The following is a 22,320-nucleotide window of genomic DNA, read 5'->3' on the forward strand; positions in this document are numbered from 1 at the left end:
TGAAGAACAAGACATAACGCAGAATAAGAGCTCTACAGCGACATAAGTGGCACCCTTCCCTAGAGTATCTGATAGCCTATAAGCAGCTCCGTGCCCATGCCCCTGTACGCCAGCTTAGAAAACGACGGAAACAGGAGTGTTGAGAGGTACGTGTTGACTTAAGCAGCCCCCCACCCCTACCCTGTAAATATGCCACTGCTGCTAAGATATATGTATCAATTTGATGACAATGAAACACTGCATTATGAATAATCACTGCTATAGTACTACATTATTGTTTGGGTGCAAGGGCTGGCAAAGCCATGAAAAATACTGCCCAGCCGATGTGGTCAAATTTTTGCTGATTCAGCGAAGGAGCATACAGGTGACAGTGTGTGCAAGGCATTATACAGATTCTGACACCCATCAGAAGCTTGTGCAAAGTAGTGAAGTGTTGTTGTTGTTGTTGTTGTTGTTGTTGTTGTTGTTGTTTAGATATGTGCTTGAAGTCTGATTCTGAATCTGTGGTGACAGCACCACAAAAGGTGAAGTATGTTACAAAATATAACAGCATTTAGCGACTGGCTCAGAAGCAGCAAGAAATGTCCTTTCAATGCCTCCCACTGTGTCTGTGATAGCTAAAAATTACATCTGGTGAAAGTGATATAGCAAAGCACGCAAGTGGTAAGAAGAATGTAATTGTTTATGGTGTTCAACAAAGGTAACCTAAGTTTAACAGGTGGTCGTCAGTTCATGGCCGTTCAAGATTTCATGACATAGTTAAGGTTAAGGCCAGTGAAATTCACCATGCTAGTTTTATAACAGAACATAATTCGTCACTTCACAGTGTTAAACATTTACGGAAACATCCTGGCAGCGTGCGCTCATTCACGGGTTGCAAAACATGTTGTGGCATAACAAAAGTGGATGGAATTGTAAATAATGTTACAAGCAAGGCAAGTTTTGTGAAACGAGGGAGGTTTGTTTCGTAAAACAAAGGGAAGGAAAAAAGTTTGTCTTGTGCCTTACTTTTCGACAATTTTCTTTGAGGGATCTATACTTGGTGCAGCGATCCTCAAGCTTTCCTTCGGAAAAATAGATTCTGTCAACCTCTTTAAAATACTTCTATGGTGCAAGTGTCATTTTCTCTTTTGATGAAGATTTCTTCCCAGCAAGTTAAAGGTTCAACTTATGGGACAGGAAGGAGGCACTTGGGCCTGTGTAGGTGAATAGGATGTATGAGGAACCTGTTCAAAGCCCAGGTAATGCACTTTTGCCATTGTTATCACAGACGTGTGACATGGTGCATTACCCTGGTGCTAGAGCAACTTTTTGTGTGCCAACCCTGGTCTTTCAGCCAATGCAAGTTTCAAACAATCCAGCAATGAAGCATAATAGGGTCCAGTTATGGTTCTGCAATTTCCCCAAGTAATCTTTGAAGATTGTTCCTTGGGAATCCCAAAAAAAAAAAAAACAGTGGTCATCACCTTACCAGCTGACAAAATGGTCTTTGCCTTCTTAGGTGCACTTTCACTTGTCTTTTGTATCCGTTATTGTGACTACAGTTTTAACTCTGGTATGTAATAATGGATCCAGGGTTCATCAACGGTCACAAATCGGCACAAAAAGTCTTGGGAATTGCCGTCAAACTTCATCAGATATTGTGTTGAAATGTGCCGGATGCACTTTTGGCAGAGTGAGCAATCGTGGCACCAAACACTCACACAGTTTGGGCAGTTGCCCTTAGTGAGAAATTATTTAATTTAAGAACGTGAAAGGTTTCAGTAACTACTGAGCCTGAACCTGGAAAGTTATCACTAAAATGACTGAGGGAATTTCTGTTTTCAGACAACCCATGCTTGTAGTTAGAGGATCTTTCAACATTGCCTGAAGCAACTGGAATGCGCACTTTGAAATTTTCCTTTGTTTCAGAAATGAATTTAAAACATCGACACATGAAGATCGGTATTTCACGACGGATGTTACATTTGGTACAATATCAATGCAGAATATTAATATTTTTGTTTAGGACACGTATTTGGTACAAGTTAACAACAGTAACTCTACAGTTTATTTTCAACAAGTGCAAATACATTCTTCAGCAATGTTGTTGTGTTCTTAGTAGAAGCACATTCGTTATTCATTGTTACCACCGTTGAAAGACTGAATTGTTCTTACAAATTGATGTTTTACATGAACATTGAAAAAATCAAGTAAAATCTTGAAAATGATGTGATCCTTGAAAAATTAAATACAGTACAATGCCTATATGATGAAAAGAGCAAAATTAATTACATTTCTATAGCGAGAGTAGTCAGGGTTTCAGTATTTGTGAACAGTGCATAGCCCGTAAGAAGAGAAATTACACATCAACAAATTCCAGGCTTTATTGGTATGCTACAATAAAATGAAATGAACTAGCTGATAGATTGAGTGACAAAAGTACTTGCGGTCCCATAAAGAATGGCAACCATGGCCAGAGTTCTGTCTGGAAGTGTTACCTTCCTAGAGAATGAAAGTCTCCAGGATGTTCCCATGTCACTAGGTGTACACATCGTCATGAACCTCAATAGGCTATTGCCAGCTGGCATTTACTTCGGTATTGCATGCCAGGGAACAATGTTAACTATTCAGGCATTGGGCAATATGGCACGCCAGTAATTGATTAGTGATGATCATTGAGATAATGATGGCTTGCGTATGACAGGCTGGAATCTTTTTGAGTCACCAGTCTTCAGACTGGTTTTAGGCAAGCTGGCATGAATTCCTCTCATGCAACACACTCATCATCTCAGCACAATGCTTTCTCCCAATTTATTGGATGTGTTTCAATCTGTCTCTTCTCCAATTTTTACCCTCTACATTTCTCTCTAGTACCATGACAGTTATTCCGTGATGTCTTTACAGGTGCCCTAGAATTCTGTCCATTTGAGTGTTTTCCATGTGTTCCTTCCTTTGCTGATTGTGTAGAGAACCACCTTATTCTCTCAGTCCACCAAATTTTTGACATTCCTTAGCACCACAAGTCAAATGCCTAGTCTCTTCTATTCAGATTTTCTTAGTCACTACTACAAAATGATTTGCTCTAAAAGTAATTTCTAAGAAATTGCATCCTCTAAGGCCTATGTAGACGTCTGTGGGCCCTGTCCTCCTTGCTTTATTCGTCATGGGTTGTTTTACTTCCAAGGTAGCAGAATGCCTCGACTTTGTCTGCTTCATGATCACCACTTCTGATGTTAAGTTTCTCGTTACTCTCGTCAGTGTCAGGATTTCAAGTATCCTTTTTACCCAACTATAGAGTTAGTGTTGTATTATCTTTATACCTTAAGTCCCTCTCTGCCAGTCGAGTTCTCACTCGTAACTCTGAAGACACAACTTCCTTGGCCTGGCGGCAGATTGCTGTGCACCTAAACTTTCCTGAAAAACACTGGCCAATAGTATATTTTTGTAATGGTTTTTCATCCTCCCTTCAGTGACTCAATAAGATTGAAACTCCCAGTCAACTGCATTACTGCTGCTGTCAGTCTAAAAATAAGGATTCAGGCCGTGTGTCACAGACCATCTGCCAATGTAGGATTTTACTCTTCCCACAAGCGTGTTTTCGCTACCATCCCTGCAATAAAGTCAAACTTGGTGGTGTTTTGAGTATGCTTTTCAAGGATGTTATCTGTGGCCAGAGCTAATGCTTTTGCAAACCCTGGAATGTCAAGAGCACTTGTCTGAAATCCCTCATACTATCGGGCCAGTTTTTCTCGTTTACCTGTGAACGTGTGTTACAGCCTGCTAATTAGACTATTGGAACAGGAGGGTGTTGCGTTTAACGTCAGCTGCATGTCTGTGTATTGTGCCCTGGCACTGGCTGTCCACGGCCCGGCACCTGCTCGGTGGCTGCCACGCCGCTCTCTCGCTCTCCCTTGGATGTGAGTTGACGGTCTGCTTGAAAGGACACCACCTCCTACATCCCAAGGAATGACCCCCGGTGTGGCCCTTGATCTCTCCAGTAATAGCTTCTTGTCTGCGTCTACACATTATTAGTACAGCATGCAGGAATTCCAATCAGAATAGAAAAGCAGATAGTATTTATACTGCTGTTGCAATTGCTGTCATATCACTCATTTAAAGTCCAGGTGCAATTGTTGTGCTTAAGTATTATGAACATGCTAATTTGTCCCATAACATCTTACATGGATGAAATGTGGCTAGCAGAAATGGTTAGCCAAGTCTCAAATTTATTGCAGAACTTAGTCTTTCTCCTCTTTCATTTCTATTACCAGGCCTATATTTTCCTGTAACCCTTTCTTCTGTTCCTTCCAGTACTATTGCATTTCAGTCCTCCATGACTATTAGATGTTTATCGTCCTTTACATACTGAATTGCCTGTTCAATATTCAGTCTTTCTCCAACTCTTTATCATCTTTTGAGACATTTGTCCACTACACACAGGATGCAGTCACACAGGTAGCAGGGACTGTGTGGCATGGACTGAGCGGTTTTTTAGGTTAGTCTCTGGAAAGATCAAAAAGGGCTCCAGTCTCAAAGGGTACAGGGCAAAGAAACGACGAGAATCGACCAACCAACAGTCGGTATTGTAGTAGTAAATTGTCGCAGCTGTGTTGGAAAAGTACCAGAGCTTCAAGCGCTGATAGGAAGAACTGAAGCTGAAATTGTAATAGGAACAGAAAGCTGGTTAAAGCCGGAGATAAATTCTGCCGAAGTTTTTACAGAGGTGCAAACCGTATTCAGAAAGGGTAGATTAAAAATGCATTTTCAAAGCAGGTGGTAGACAGAAAACATCATCCGAAATTGTACTAAATACTTTCTCTGAGAATTACTTTGAACAATTAGTTCGTGAGCTCACAGGAATTGTAAAAGATTGCGAAAACACTTGACCTCTTAGCCATAAAAAATCCTGATCTAATAGAGATCGTCATGACGGATACATGGATTAGTGAACTCGAGGTCATTGTAGCAAGGCTCAAAACCATGTCAACCAAAACCACTAAAAATAAACGCAAAATATATCTATTTATAACAGCACATAAAAATTCGCTTGATGCCTTGAGAGAGTCTCCATTCCTTCAAATGGTTCAAATGGCTCTGAGCACTATGGGACTCAACTGCCGGGGTCATTAGTCCCCTAGAACTTAGAACTACTTAAACCTAACTAACCTAAGGACATCACACACACCCATGCCCGAGGCAGGATTCGAACCTGCGACCGTAGCAGCAGTGCGGCTCCGGACTGGAGCGCCTAGAACCGCACGGCCACCGCGGCCGGCTCCATTCCTTCCAAGCTAATTATGTAAGTGTAGACCAGTTATGGCTCAAATTCAAAGATACAGTATTGACTGCAATAGATAAGATTCGTACTGCATAAGTTAATAAGAGATGGGACTGATCCACCATGGTACATAAAACATGTCAGAACACTGTTGCCAATGCAATGAAAAAAGCATGCCAAATTCAGGAGAACGCAAAATCCCCAAGACTGGCTAAGTTTCACAGAAGCATGAAATTTAGTGCGGATGTCAATGTGAGATGCTTTTAATAGTTTCCACAATGAAACATTGTATCAAAATATGGTAGAAAACCCAGAGAGATTCTGGTCGTATACAAAGTACACCAGTGGCAAAAAAACAGTCAATACAGTCACTGTGCAATAGCGATGGAAATTTTATCGATTATAGTGCCACTAAAGCAGAGTAACTAAATACAGTTTTCCATAATTTCTTCACGAAAAAAGATGAATTAAATATTCCATAATTCGAAACCAGAAAAGCTGTTAGCATGAGTGACGTAAAAGTAGATATCTTAGGTGTTGCGAAACAACTCAAATCACTTAAGAAAGGCAAGTCTTCCGGTCCAGATCGTATACCAACCAGGTTCCTTTCAGAGTATGCAGACACAATAGCACCTTTCTTAGCAATCGCATACAACCGCTCACTTGACAAAAGGTCTATTACTAAAGACTGGAAAGTAGCACTGGTCACACCAATATTCAAGAAAGGAAATAGGAGTAACCCATTGAATTACAGACCCATATCACTGACCTCAATTTCCAGTATGATTTTGGAGCATATACTGTACTCGAACATTATGAATCACCTTGGAGAAAATGACTTATTGATACATAACCAACACGGATTCAGAAAATATCATTCTTGAGCAACACAGCTAGCTCTTTATTCCCATGAAGTAATGAGTGCTGTCGACAAGAGATCTCAGATCGATTCCATATTCCTAGATTTCCAGAAGGCTTTTGATACCGTTCCTCACAAGCGACTAGTAAGCAAATTGTGAGCATGTGGATTATTGTCTCAGTTGTGTGACTGGGGGGGCGGGGGTGTTTCGGCTACAGTACATCGTACCATAGTAGCGAGTGGTGGACATTTGTGGTACTGAGTCAATATTGGTCAGGTAAGTGGACAAGTGTATTCAGGTTAATTATTAGTTCTGTGTTCTGATGGTCTTATAGTTTCAGTGTGAAATTGTAACGTTGAATTGTGGCATGTGGAGTGCTACTAAAACTCAGTGTAATTAGGTTGAAGTTATTAACTTGTGTATAAATTATAGTCAGTGACCCAACAGCGACTGTTATCAATTGAACCTTTAATTGCCCACGTCCTAAAAATTACCAAATAATGAAAGTATATAAATAGATCCTTGAGATGACGACAAATGAAACATCATCTGCTGATATGACACATCAGTTGGTCATGTTACGCACTTGCAAATTTCGTCTGGTATCCCCATACTGAGTCAGTATTGGTCAGGTAAGTGGACAAGTGTATTCAGGTTAATTATTAGTTCTGTGTTCTGATGGTCTTATAGTTTGTGTGAAATTGTAACGTTGACATTAACAAATTGTTGGTGAGGTTCAGTATCAAATGCCTGCTATGTATTATATCAACACTGTCAATGTTAACAGCACACTAGGAATTCTTTACTATAATAAATACGTAATTTATATTACTCCCTCTGTTTGGTTCCCAGACACACATCCGAGCATAAAAGTAATTGGTATATCACGAGAAGGTGCATAAGGAAATAGTAACTTCACCCAAATGAGGCAAAGATTACCAAGGAGAAAGAAAAGTCGCAAATAACTAAATGTAAAGTATTGGGGAATAACGTATGTTCATGGTATGCTCAGTTCTGCTGTCATCTTGAAATTCAGTAAAGTTGTTCCTTATTGACTTTCATGCGCTAACGTAACCTGTTCCGGTACTTCACCACAGGTCACGGGTGCCCTTCAGTTCACCCATGGACAGGCACAGATAGTATAGGCTATGTGCCTGGTGGACCTATTACACAAGCTTTGCCTGCCAGGGCAGTAAGATAACATGGCTATGGCCCAGCTTCTGGATAGTCCTTGCATCGTCTGTTTGCTGACCCATGCCCATCTGTGCTAAAGAGTACACGGCTGCCCACAGGCAGGCACTCGAACTGGAATAGCGTACTTGCATGGTATGAATGAGAGCTTCAGACATAAATGTCTCAACTCAAAATTCCCAGAAAAATTATATCGCAGATCAAAACGAAACATTGCCGAAGTGTGTAAACGAATGCATTACATACAGTGGTGTCTTAAACAAGAAAAACTTACGCTATGGCTACATTTTGTATTATGTGGATTCTATTTCTGTTGTAGCTAATAAGTGGAATGTAGAGTATTGTTGGTAATACATGCAGTCTCTCCAAGTATCATTTGCAATACTGTCGTTATGTACTAAAAATTCATCATCTGCTCCAGGATGTTTTGAGTGTGGCTTTCTCTGCTGACAACAGACAGATAGTATCTGGTAGTCGTGACCGCAGTATAAAGCTATGGAATACTCTGGCACAGTGCAAATACACAATGAAGGTAAGACACACTCTTCAGTGTTGTATATTTATAATCTGTTAATTGAAACTTACTATTGTTATTGTTTGGGTTTAGAATCTGCAACAGCATTCTCATTCATGGTCATTCGTAAATGTAGAAAAAGCTTTTATGTCAATTACGTAACAAAATCATATTGATTGATGAGAACAATACTAATAATAAAGGGCATGGCTAACAAAAAGTAAACAAGAGAAGTTACAAAAATATATTAAGGGATCCAAAATTAGAAATACTTGTTTCTTCACCATGAAGGGGAACCCCCCAGTGCCCACCTCCATCCCCACCAGGAACTCATGAGTGTCATAAACTGATGTCCCACATCATGAGCACAATGCATTGGTTGGTTTCCTTGCTGGAGAAGTAATCCATGCTCTATTTGGCAAGACCTAATCTGAAGGAATGTTAGTTGCAGTTCATATCACTTCCATGGTTCAAAGGGACTCGCATGGCCCATGGATTTAGCTTCACTGATCACAACTTCTTGTACCTCAGTTCAGCTACTTATTCTGCTAAGAGGATAGATTCAAGGACCAAATGCAAAAATGTAGTTTTATTATCTGATTGCTGGGTGTTTGTGTGGTGCCAGCAGTCATATGCAGGTGTGTGATTTCCTTTCTCTCCACAGTAATCATTATGCTGTTCCTCATTCTGACTCACATACATGCATTTTACCGTGCTATTTTGACTCTTCGTGTAATTTATATATTTAACACTTCTAAAATACGAAATAAAGCACTTGTTGGAGTGCAAATAAACACTTTGACTATCTCTCTCTGTAAAAATTCTCTGTTTCAGGATGATGGTGGACACACAGACTGGGTATCTTGTGTTCGCTTTTCGCCTAATGTGCAGAACCCAATTATTGTCTCTGGTGGTTGGGATAAGAGAGTAAAGGTAGGCTGCATATTGCAGTGTTTTGAGTTCTCTCTCTCTCTCCCTCTCTCTCTCTCTCTCTCTCTCTCTCTCTCTCTCTCTCTCTCTCTCTCTCTCTCTCTCTCTCTCTCTCTCTCTCTAACTCTCTCTAACTTTATTCACAAACAAAATTTATCTAATAATGAGACTCAAATGAAATCCGTTTTTTCTTATGCATTGTCTTGTGTTGCTGACTTTGTTAGCCTGCACATACTACATGTGTCCTGTTCACTATTTATGGAAAGAAGTGTGTCTATTTGTGGTTTAGTTGGTGGTTTGATTGTGCAAGAAGTCTGAATCTGTTGTTGTTTTGTGTATTTCACGTACCTCTAGTCTGTGTCCTCTCATTTCCATCCCTAAGATTTAAGTTCTGATTCATTCAAATTGTCTGCACCACATAATGTTCACAGTTTACATTTATTTTAATATACTTTTGAATGAAGTTATTCTGCTTTAGACTGTTAAAATATTATTTATTGTGGTAGCACTGTGAGCACATGGTCATTGCCAAGCATTGTGGGATGTTGTAACCTACTCGATAAGATAAAGGTCAGCAGTATAAAAGAAAGTGCATGTGGTGCTGTAAATTTATTTTGTGTTCCGTACATCCTGCCAGCACGTGTTAGAAAGCTGGTGAAATAACAGCAGATATGATAAACACTAAAATCAAAATTTCATTTAGCAGGTGTGGTAGATCACAATGTACTTAAAATGACAGCATGTCTACAGGTCATGAAAATGAACAAGTGGTCATGAAAGTAGTGAAAAGGTAAAGGTAATGAAATTAAGTGGATGGTCACGAATTTTGTTTTGTATGTCAGTCAGGTGAGGTCTAGAAGGGAATAGTGAGTTACAGCTACCCCCAAAAATGTTGTAATCAGCAGACCACTTAATTAAAAAAATTATATAGAAGATTTACCAAATCACTTAAGTCTTTGTTATGAGTAGGGTCTTAGGTGTCCATATGTGCAAGCCATGTTAGCAATGCCTCTGCTACGGCAGTTTGCAAACTTGAGGGGAAATTTAGGAATTTAGATGTGTGACTTCGTTGAGCTATATGTGGTGTATGCACCTGTGGGAATGACGTATAAATTGTAGCTCTTTCCAAGACAGTGTTGCTATCTCACGTGTTGCTGGATGATTATCACTTAGAACAGCTGTTTCTTTAATTCTCTCCACTCTCACTTCTGTTTAAATATCTTTAATCTGCATCTTTTTTGGAAAGGCATTTCCTTAAAAGTTTCTAATAATTAAAATAAAACCATTGTGATGTTTATCTTATTTTAAAGGTGTTACAGATGATCAAAGTAAAATAGATTTCTAGCTAGCCAAAACTTTTCGTGCCCCATATGACTAATACTCGTGGACTGTAATTTGCCATCTGTCGAGCATTTTGTGCAAATGTGACTTTCCATTATTGCTAGCAACATTTCATGTGTAAGAATACATAAAAAAGGAGAGAGATTCAGATTTGGTTCATTGATTAGTTTCAAGGCAACAAAACTAGTTGTTTTGCTGTAGTAAAAACAGTGCAGCACATTCAAGTTTCTTCTGCACAGAATTTGAACGACAGTAATGAATTACAATCACCTGTTTGTGCTACAACCTTCAGAACTTCAGTTGAAGAGTGTTCCAAAACAAATTCACTGAAACATTTTTTTAGTTATTGATGAGATAGTAAAATCTGAAATTAAATGGGCTGTGAATAGTCATGTCTCATTCTTCAGTAAGAAGTGCTGGAAACACAACAGACATACTCCAAATTATGTTTCCTGACAACATGGTTGCCAAAAAGAAAACAGTTAAACCAGAGTAAGTTGTCATATATAATTACTTATGGAGTTGGCCCTCATTTCCAGAATCTCCTTGCTAATAAAGTCAGGGAAGTTGAATTCTTTTGTGTGTTATATAATGAGAGTTTAAACAAAGTTGTACAAAAAGGTACAGATTGATTTGGTGGTCCATTTCTGGGATGAACAAAATCAGTCTGTATCTACAAGATCTTGAACATCTACATTTTTTAGTTCTGCCACATCTGATTTACAGTAAAGTTTCCCGGAGGTTCTGAATGGTTTGAATTTGTTATCTGTGAATGTAATTCAAATTCCAGTGGATGTGCCAAATGTGAACTTGGAAGTGCATGGTTTGCCAGCATTTATCATGATCAACCACAAATGTTTCATTGTGGCACTTGCTCACTTCATGTAGTGAATGGAGCTTTGAAAACTGCCTACAATAAAAGTGGTTGGAATGTTCATGAATTTCTTAGAGGTTATCTAGTACTTTATGAAGGATTCTCCTCCAAATATCACAGTTCTGTAAGATGGGTTGGAAATATTGAAGTCATGAAAAGAGCACTTGAAAGTACACCACATTTGAAAAATTATGTTACTGAAGTACATAAAAGACCATCAGAAAGTAGAAACCTGACCAGAGCATGTGGTTATAAAACAAGTCATCATGTAGATATTAGATTCAGTGCCACTGCTGCTAGTAAGAACTACACAGAAATATTTATCCTTATTTTCAGAAAATAGTGCACAGGTATTTTGCAAAGTCTGTACCTAAAAATTAATGAGAAGAGGTCTTTAAATTAAAGATAGTCAAAGGTCGTTCATGTTTATCATTAAAAGTTACGCAAAGCTCCATTTTGAGAAATCCTCGAGTAACAATTGGGTTGGAAGAATTTGTATCAAACATATGACTACTCCAATAGCTGACAAAGTGGAGAGAGAATATCTTAAATTTGTGAATATACTGAAAAACAAATAAACAATTCAATCCTACAAAGGATAAACGTGATCACCTTCAATAAATATAGAATAGAATAGAATCTTTATTTGCCTTTCAGTATGTTTTCCATGCAATTGGCATCGTCAGTGTGTTCATACATTTTTTTTTAAATTACAGTAATTATAAGTAATATCGATAATACAACAATTGTTCATTCATAGTAGTAGTAGTAGTAGTAGTAGTAAATCATAACAGTTAAATATACAATAGTATCAAGATATATTTATGGTACATATTACGTATCCATGTAAAAAGCCTTTGTTGGTACGTTACTGTCACAAACATATAGGTATAATTCATATGGCATTTTTTGTTTCATGTAGCGTATCTTTTGTGTCATTGTTTAGAAACTCATCAAGTGAGTAATATGGCATAAATTTGAGCCACACTTCTGTTGTTTGCTTAAAGTTATTCATCAGTAGTTCGCTCACAGCCTTCGAGAGTTCGTTATAAAATTTCAAGCTAAGGCTGGCTCTTTTGTGTTAATGTCAGCCTTATATGTGGAAGGTCTGTGTTACTATTATTTTGAGTATTATGAACATGCACTTCAGATCTTAAAGTTCTTTACGTTCTCTTTAGCATATATTAAACAATTATAAATGTATATGCTAGGGAGTGTCATTATCTTTAGTTCTTTAAAATAATTTTTGCAACTTTGTCTTGGTGCTAGTCCTAAAATGCACCTAACTGCTTTCTTCTGCCACTTGAAGATGGTACTTGAACCCACTGGGTTACCCCAAAGAAGTACCCCATATTGCAGTTGTGAATGAAGAAAAAAAAAGTATGTGGAGATTAGCAGATTTTTACTGATAACGTGTCTCAGCCTATGTAATAGAGAGTTCGAGCAAGTTTGCCACATAGGTAATTTGTGTGTGTGTCCCATGTAAGTTTTTGATCTATATGTAAACCTAGTAACTTATTTATTTTTTTAATTTTTATTTTTTATTTTTTTTTATAAATTCTGTTCAATTGGTTACAGGGTGAAGTAAATTTCTTCAGTTTTCAATTTGTTTATTGATAAAAGGTTGGCTCTGCACCAGTCACTGCTCATTTCAGTTACTACTTTGTTGTATTTTATGACATCTTGCAGATTTTCTTAATCTGTTATTAGTGTCGTATCATCAGCATACAGTACATTGTTGCATGGCATATGATTTGAGAAGTCATTGATGTAAACAATGAACAGGAAAGGGCCAAGCGCTGAGCCTTGTGGAATTCCTCTCTTTAATGGGTGTTGACTTTTGATAGTTCGTTTTTACTAATTGTACCCTATTGCTTAAGTATGATCGAAAACATTGTAATGGTTTATCTATAATACCATGCTGTTCTAGTTTTTTTATCATTATTTCATGTGTGACTGAGTCGAAGGCTTTTGTTAAATCTTAACAGTGTAGCACAAGTGAGTTTCTTGTTATCATATCCTTCATATATATTACTAAGGAGGCATTCAACTGCTTTGGTTGTCGATAATTCAGATCGAAAGCCAAACTGGTTCTTACTCAATAATTTATTACTTTCAAAATAATTGTAAATTTGGGTACGTATGCAGTTTTCTATTACTTTTGATATAAAGGGAACTATTGATATAGGTCTATAATTGTTTGGCATTTTTCTGTCACCTTTCTTATAGATTGGGAGTGTAACTGTCAGTTTGACATCCAGGGAATACTACTCCTCAAAGTATGCGATTCGTCAGATATGTTGGTGGCATTAAGATTGCAGTGGCTGTGTGTTTAACAATACTTTTACTAAGCCCGTAATAGTCCTCTGTTTTTGAGTTTTTAAGTTTCTTTATAGAGTTGATAATGTGGCCGGAGGTGATTTTTGACCAAGAGAATTTCTTGGTTGCTGGTGCTTGTTGTTTAAGAAGGGTTACAGCAGCTGAAATATTATCAGAATTATTTTTACAAGAAGAAGAAGAAGAAGAAGAAGGAGAGCTGGCACAATTTTAAAATATTCGTTAAGGAAGTTGCTGTCTGTAGGCACTGTGGCTTCCTGTTTGCTCATATTGATTTCACTTTTTATTGTATTCCAAGCTGCTTGACAGGCATTCTTTGAGCCTGCAATATATTCATCATTTACTTTACATTTAACTGATTTTATTTCATATTTGTACAACTTCTTAAGGGTCACATAGTGTTTTCTGGCTTCCTCATTTTTATCACTATTGTTTTTTAGTAGAAGTACCAGTGTCCTCATTTGCTTGAGCTCTGGAGTGTACTACTTGTTAGAGTGCTGAGGTTTTTTCTGTTGTTAGGGGTGCATCTTTTTGTGATTAAGTGGAAAGTGACTATCTACTGCATTTTTAATGATATTTATATATAAAAACATAGAGAAACATTTGTCAAGAGTTTTTATATTGTTTAGTGTATTTGGCCAATTACCACCTTCAGTTCATGTTTTAATTGTGCAATATTGCTCTCTTTTAGTATTCTGAAAGTGACTGTTCAGTTCTCTCTGGGTTCATGCTGCCTATTCTCTGACTCATGTCCTGTCATGATCAGATAACACTAACTTAATCACATCATACTTTAGTTGATCCTGATTTACATTAATAATTACATTGTCAAGACATTCATCTAGTCTAGTAGGTTTTTCATTTATACAGTAGCAGTTTAGTGCCTTTAGGCTGTTAACGATGTCATTTACATTTTTTCTACTTTCCCTTATATCTATATTGAAGTCACCTGCAATAAAAATTTTGTGATTTTTGTGTTTAGTGAATAATTTGATTAGTGAATTTAGTTTATCTATAAGAACTTCCTCATCATAGGTTGGTGTACGGTACACAGAAGCAATGATAATTTTTTGGGTATGCAATACTATGGCTGCTACTGCAAATACACCTTCAATGCAGTGTTTGTGTAGGTCTATCACTGAATGCTGCAGATTTAAGTTTTCTTTGATGTAGATTGCAACTCCACCATGTGCAATATTTGTTCTACAATATTTTGTGGCTAATATGTAGCCATAAGGTACACACAAATCTATTCAAGTCATGCAACCAATGCTCATTAATACACAGTATGCTACTGTTAATTCTGTCTGCCAAGTACTGTAACTCATTAACCTTATGTCTTAGGGATTGTACATTAACATGAAATAATATTAAATCGTTTTTGTTACTGGGAGGAATACTTGTTGCTTTTTCTGTTGCATTATCTTTACTGTCCCTTGCAAACTGTTGTGACCAAATCCAACTTGTGTTAGATTTGGTCATTACTGGGAGTTTCCCTGTACCATACCTGCTTAGAAGTGACTTTTCTAAGTCATTTAGATGCTGACCATGGCTTGTATGACAAGCTCTGTTACAGTGACAAGGTTTGCTAAGGGGCACAATTGTAGTGTGGCAGCAGTCTGAAATATCATTCATGTCAGTCACTGTTCAATTTTTGAAATGTTTACATACTGAATTATAGAGGTTATTTGCTTTTTTAATTTCGTTGTTCGCACATGATTGTTCTATTAGATCATAATGGTTTGGTATTTTAGCCACTATTACATTGGTACGTGTTAGCTTACCCAAGGACTGTCGGTGCTTTTGTTGCTGCAACTGTTTAATTGTGATACACATCATTAGCACCTCCTATAATTACTGCATAGTCGTTTGAGGATAGATTCTTGCATTCTTCTTAAACACTGTCAACAACTTGGCGTAATCTTGCATTAGGTTTTACTAGTCCCTGAATTTTGAACCTTCCTGCTGCATCATCTGTTTTCAGTTTTATAGCTAACCCTCCTCCGAAACTGTGTGAGAAAACTTTTAGGTTATTATAGTGTTTATTTTTTCGTAGCTCCTTTGTGTTCGTTTGAGATCGTTTTATCACAGTTTTGTTTGGGGTTGGGGTATGTCTTCTTCGGACTGTCACTTGATGATCACTGTCATTGTTTACATGAGTTAGAGCTGAGTATCTATTCTCATGCTCATGGATTGTACAAAGATTAAGATAACTATTCACTTTTGTGTTTGTTACTTTGCGAGGCACTAGAGGCATAATCCATCCTCTACTGATTTTCTGAAAATGTGTTTGCCCTGTGGACTGGGATGATGATTCGTTATTTAGTTTGTCCATTGTTGTTTTAAATTCTCTATGGTAAACTTCCTGTTGGCTTATAGCCTTAGATCTTTTCCTACATTCCTCACATTTCCAATTTGTCAACAATTTTATGTCTTCTATAAGGGATGGATCAACTTTTCCCCATCTAAAGTGAAATAGTAGACAGCATTCGTTGCACTTCACACCACATTTCACATTTTTCTTGCATCTTTTACAATGAGACGAAATTTCATCACTTGAAACTTGGGTGCTAGGATCCAGTCTTCTATCAGTGCGAGTTGTACTAAGATTTTCTGTTATCATATATGAAAGTACGTCACATTCGTATTTTAAGTTATGTATTTCTTCTATTAACGCCATAACAATTTCGTTTTTACAGTCCTTTTTAAGTTTACTATTCATTCATTTTGATCACATTTTACACATAACCATATTTTCCGTTTTGAAGCCGCAGTTGCACACTGAAAATGAAATACTGTTTCACATTTCATACATGTTATTCCTTTGCAAGCTCGGTTTTCACAGTAGCAGTAACCGGAATCGGTTTTTCTATGTCCTTAGTCTTTATTTCGGTTGTTCTTCCGGCAATATGACACACCAAGCACATATTATTACGGTAAACAGTGAATTGTTTGCACTTTTCACACATTTTCTAGGTTTCCTAACAGGAATATCACACTCGTGATGTACTTCGGCCGCCATCTTTTACTTCAAAGTGTGGGCCGTGACTTCATAAAGTTGGTGTAGAAGCTGGTTTGCATGTTTCATGGAAACACTGCAGTTGAAAGAAGCTTTTATGTTAACTAAGATGTTTTAGTTGAAAACTTAGAAGAAGACAACATTGTTAGAAGGGTTTACAATGCAATACAATCATTAGGTGGTTTACTTGATAGTGAGAAACAACTGAATGTGGACATTACAAAATGAATTATACTAGTTGTGAAGCATGCTTAATCAAAGAGAGTAGGAGCCTTGAAAAAAGAAATCTAATGAAAATGAACATGCCAATCCTAAAATAACAGTTCAAGAAATAAAAGCTCAAGAATAAAAAAATTGTGATTATTGAAAAGGCAAAGGAAGCAGCTGAAGTTTTATACAGGGTGTTACAAAATGGTACGGCCAAACTTTCAGGAAACATTCCTCACACACAAAGAAAGAAAATATGTTATGTGGACATGTGTCCGGAAACGCTTAATTTCCATGTTAGAGCTCATTTCAGTTTCATCAGTATGTACTGTACTTCCTCGATTCACCGCCAGTTGTCCCAAGTGAAGGAAGGTAATGTTGACTTCGGTGCTTGTGTTGACATGAGACTCATTGCTCTACAGTACTAGCATCAAGCACATCAGTACGTAGCATCAACAGGTTAGTGTTCATCACGAACGTGGTTTTGCAGTCAGTGCAATGTTTACAAATGCGGAGTTGGCAAATGCCCATTTGATGTATGGATTAGCACGGGGCAATAGCCGTGGCGCGGTACGTTTGTATCGAGACAGATTTCCAGAACGAAGGTGTCCCGACAGGAAGATGTTCGAAGCAATTGATCGGCGTCTTAGGGAGCACGGAACATTCCAGCCTATAACTCGCGACTGGGGAAGCCCTAGAACGACGAGGACACCTGCAATGGACGAGGCAATTCTTCGTGCAGTTGACTATAACCCTAATGTCAGCGTCAGAGAAGTTGCTGCTGCACAAGGTAACGTTGACCACGTCACTGTATGGAGAGTGCTACGGGAGAACCGGTTGTTTTCGTACCATGTACAGCATGTGCAGGCACTATCAGCAGCTGATTGGCCTCCACAGGTACACTTCTGCGAATGGTTCATCCAACAATGTGTCAATCCTCATTTCAGTGCAAATGTTCTCTTTACGGACGAGGCTTCATTCCAACGTGATCAGATTGTAAATTTTCACAATCAACATGTGTGGGCTGACAAGAATCCGCACGCAATTGTGCAATCATGTCATCAACACAGATTTTCTGTGAATGTTTGGGTGCAAGCACCGAACGTTGGTGATGTCTTGATTGGGGCCCATGTTCTTCCACCTACGCTCAATGGAGCACGTTATCATGATTTCATACGGGATACTCTACCTGTGCTGCTAGAACATGTGCCTTTACAAGTACGACACAACATGTGGTTCATGCACGATGGAGCTCCTGCACATTTCACTCGAAGTGTTCATACGCTTTTCAACAACAGATTCGGTGACCGATGGATTGGTAGAGGCGGACCAATTCCATGGCCTCCATGCTCTCCTGACCTCAACCCTCTTGACTTTCATTTATGGGGGCATTTGAAAGCTCTTGTCTACGCAACCCCGGTACCAAATGTAGAGACTCTTCGTGCTCGTATTGTGGACGGCTGTGATACAATACGCCATTCTCCAGGACTGCATCAGTGCAACAGGGATTCCATGCGACGGAGGGTGGATGCATGTATCCTCGCTAACGGAGGACATTTTGAACATTTCCTGTAACAAAGTGTTTGAAGTCACGCTGGTACGTTCTGTTGGTGTGTGTTTCCATTCCATGATTAATGTGATTTGAAGAGAAGTAATAAAATGAGCTCTAACATGGAAAGTAAGTGTTTCGGGACACATGTCCCCATAACATATTTTCTTTCGTTGTGTGTGAGGAATGTTTCCTGAAAGTTTGGCCGTACCTTTTTGTAACACCCTGTATACTGAAATTTTCTAGTTTTAGCTAAGAATCTTACACACTTAGATGTTTACTGTGAAGTTTAACATTTGACATAGATTTTGTACCTTCAGAATCATTATATTGTCTTGAGAAAGATTGTAAATTTTCAATATATTGATGTGATGATAAATATATCTGAAAATAGTCATACCCCATTCTATGTGAGAGTTAAATGTTTTTATAGCATTTGATGAATGGTATACTAAAAGTCATACATAATTAAGTTATTCATGCTGACACAAGAATTATTGCATTCAGCTTTCATTTCAAACAGTTTCCAGGCTCACAAAAAAGTGTTTGTCATTGTACTAGCTTATTTTCGTGTGATCCTGAATATAACTAAAGAGGTAATGAAAAAGTCATGGAAAATGTCATGAATTTGATCCTCTGAAAATCTGTAAACACCCCAAATGACCCTGTATCGAAATTCCAGTCACAGTAAATAATATTTTAGCAACCTAAAGCAGAATGAATGACTTCATTTAAAAATTTGATGAAGGCTGTGGACCCAGTTGTCACCAATATTTTAATATAGTTTAATTTTTGCAGGTGTGGGGACTTTCTAATTGCAAGATTAAAGCTGACCACATTGGACACACAGGCTACCTGAATTCAGTCACCATCTCACCAGATGGTTCTCTCTGTGCTTCTGGGGGCAAGGTAGAAAATCCATGAGTCATCTTAAAACTTTGTGCCCTTTTTTCTCCCCCCCCCCCCCCCCCCCCCCCCCCACCCCGCCTCTCTCTCTCTCCTCTCTCTCATCTCTCTCTCTTCTCTCTCTCTCTCTCTCTCTCTCTCTCTCTCTCTCTCTCTCTCTCTCTCTCTCTCTCTCTCTCTCTCTGTGTGTGTGTGTGTGTGTGTGTGTGTGTGTGTGTGTGTGTGTGTGTGTGTGTGTGTGTGTGTGTGCACTACTAATTATATGTTTATTTTATTATACAGTATTACATAATAAATATAAAAACTGATAGTATGAAATATCCTGCATAATATTTACTTCAAAAAGCTACAGCTATACATTGTTTTCTGTCTCTTCAAGCACTTAATTTTGCCAGTTTCTTTTGTAACAGTACCAGAGTTGTGCACTGTCTGCTTTGCTGGCTCATATTTTCAGATATTATTCCCATTATTTTCTTCACTCTTTCATAATACTTGGTAACGGCATATATAAAGTGATTTTATAGGGTATTCATAAGTATCTCCAGGGTTTCAAAGAATGACTTCAAAAACTACAAAATTTATGCAAAAAGTAACATATCAGTGGATAGAGCATTGCTGTAAGTTTGTCTGTAATTCACTCCCTGGTGTAGCAGCTTAGTTCACCATTAGGGGTAGATGTCAGGACATGGTGGCATATAATGGAGTGATGAACGTGTTTGCTATGATGTCAGCACACACATTAGTTTGGTCTGTTGGTTCCTTCTACCTGATATTTGGTACGAAATAATCACTGAACTGTCATAACTGATTCTCATTTAGTGAGCTCAAGGACACAAAAAGGCAAGAGTTGAATATCACATTATGTGCTGTGTCACAAATGCCCATATTGAGCTTGTTCAAGTTACAATCCCCTGGGGTTTGTCTATTTTCTGTGTCTTGTAGCTTTTGCACAGTTGCCTACTGAAATCCTGAAGACACTTGTGAATCACCCTGTATTAACTCAAACGAGAAGTCTTTTTGCTTAGAAGAGTAATAATCTTAAGATAATTAGTTTGTAAGAAATTGCTTCAAATGTTTGTCTTCTTGTGGGTTAGCTATTCATCGTAGCACAGGAAAAAAGTTTAGAGTGATACTTGCAGTAGTTTCTAGAAATTTCTGTAACAAATAGTCATATGGATTTGAAAATTTTCCTACAAAGATCACCTAACTTTATAAGTGACAGAAATAACATTTATAATATGGAACCTAAATGTAATTGTGATTTGTAGGAATGGAACTTCTGTGTGAATGAAACAGCGAAATTAGTCCATAATTTTGGCAAATGGTGTACTTTCTACTTGACATGTTAAATTACCTGCTTTCATGCCTTCCCGGGTATTTAAATTGTGTGACATAGTACACTCATTCAGCAGAATCTTGTCAAACAACGTTTCACCAAATCCAAAAGAAATTCTGGTCATATACAAAGGCTGTTAGCAGGGTGTATACAATCCGGGAAAAACCCAGGAATTTTTTCATCTGGGAGAAAACCGGGTAAAACCCGGGAATTTTTCGGAATTCCGGGAATTTTTCATTGTTTTAGCTTTCAGTTAAATTTTTGCAATTTTGACTGCAGAATTGATTCTCTAGCAAAGAATGTTACTGTATCCTGCTACTGGAGAATGATACTGCAGCAGTAAAATATAAACGAGAGGGAAAAAAGTAAAACTCTAGTGGCAAAGGAAATGTGCAATTTACAACAACAAAACACCGTGCACGCACAAGTGTCTGCAAATAGCAAAAATATATTCTTTGTAACAATAAACTGCTTGCTATGAGCATGACGTCACAACTGTTCACGTTAGGTTCGTTTGACCAATTGCCAGCGGTGCATGCGCATTTGACTTGCGTATAAACAGTACCTTCTCCCGCTACTTGAAGTTTGGCTGTTAGCTGTATCGGTAGTAGCAGCAAGCAGCCAGATGCAAACAAGGAAAAATTTTTCTCCCGTGCCCTCTTCCAGATTCACGCTTGCACAGAGTTGTCTGAGTTGTAGTGGGGAGGGGGTTAACCTCCACGTGACCCGTGTTTACGTTTAGTGATTTAGCTGCTTCTCTTCGTGTACAGCTCCCACGTCATATGAAAACAAACGGATTTCTGTGGCTGGAAGCTATCAAGTGAATTAAAATACATTCACATAATTACAGAGGGCAAAAATATATTATTAATTTGTTTTCTGATTTTATTTTATTTTATTTCCAAGTTAGTAGCAGTCAAGCATTAATCGCCTTGCAGAACTGTGAAGTTATTTTTGCAAGTTTGCTAAAGAAATTTGGCTTTATTAATCTTGCCGCTGAGGCAGTCATTTTATTTGAAACGAAGTGTTTCATTCTACAGTATTGCCTAGTTCCAACTGTTCGCTGAATTTCAAGTGCACGTTATCATCTTCTGCCATATATGGCATTATGCCATAGTAAAGAACCTAAAATGAGATTGTAGAAAATTTACATCCCAAAAGCCACACTGAAAAGCTTAATATCAGATGGGACCTACTTCATTGTGAATCTGAAAAAAGCCAATTAGCACTTCAAGCCGAATTATGCATTTTAGTGTGGTTTACGAAATTCCGATGCTCTTTGGCGTATCCTCTGATGCCCTATTTCTTTTATGGTGTAATGTAAGCTCTGTTAATGCTTTATACGCACGAACATGCGGGTTTCCTACACCACTACAGTTGCACATGTACAATGCCTGTTTCCTGGCGCTCTCTGGCAACTGGTAAATCGAACCTATTTCTAACAGTCTCCGGATAGTATTGCGAACGGTAGTTAGAAAAGTGTTACTTTGAAAGAAAATTTCTTTTTACGCAACATGAATTTTGTTACATGTGAGAAAGTGGGATGGATATCTAAATCACAGAACGTTCGAAACTGAACAGTTTGAGGACCAGCCACTTACAAGAATTTCGAGCCGAGACATTTATGTCAGAATTTTAAATTTACTGGCACATTTGTGTGATGTATCTTAAAGTATAACATGCGCAAAAAAATCAATATTACATGTGAAAGCTTAGCTTCTGTTGTAGCGTGTTAATCTTAGAGACCAAAATTATATGTGAAAGCTTAGCTTTTCTTGTAGATGTACGGTACTGTGTACATTAATGTAAACCGTTAACTTTTCCTCATGCGTGTTCGCACTATGTAACCAGTAATCTTGCTATTGGCTGACTATAACAGGTGTCCTATGCTTTGAATAGCTGCTGTCATCGGCTGGCGAAATCTTGTGGCTTGAGTTATGACTCGCTTACAAAAGGACATCGCAACCTCGGTTTCAACGCTCCGGAAACTAACGAG

The 22,320-nt window shown here is 38.1% G+C and overlaps 1 protein-coding gene across 1 annotated transcript in view; it reads left to right on the top strand.

Moving 5' to 3' along the window:
- The window catches only part of LOC126458370 (guanine nucleotide-binding protein subunit beta-2-like 1), a 102,035-nt gene that overhangs the window by 40,428 nt on the left and 39,287 nt on the right, over positions 1–22,320 (top strand). The window contains exons 3-5 of the mRNA XM_050095344.1: positions 7,733–7,843; positions 8,660–8,758; positions 18,881–18,991. Coding sequence (XP_049951301.1) covers positions 7,733–7,843; positions 8,660–8,758; positions 18,881–18,991 — 321 coding nt within the window. The remainder of the gene's footprint in view (positions 1–7,732; positions 7,844–8,659; positions 8,759–18,880; positions 18,992–22,320) is intronic.

This window comes from Schistocerca serialis, chromosome 2 (genome assembly GCF_023864345.2).
Source record: "Schistocerca serialis cubense isolate TAMUIC-IGC-003099 chromosome 2, iqSchSeri2.2, whole genome shotgun sequence".
NCBI classification, from domain to species: Eukaryota; Metazoa; Arthropoda; class Insecta; order Orthoptera; family Acrididae; genus Schistocerca; species Schistocerca serialis.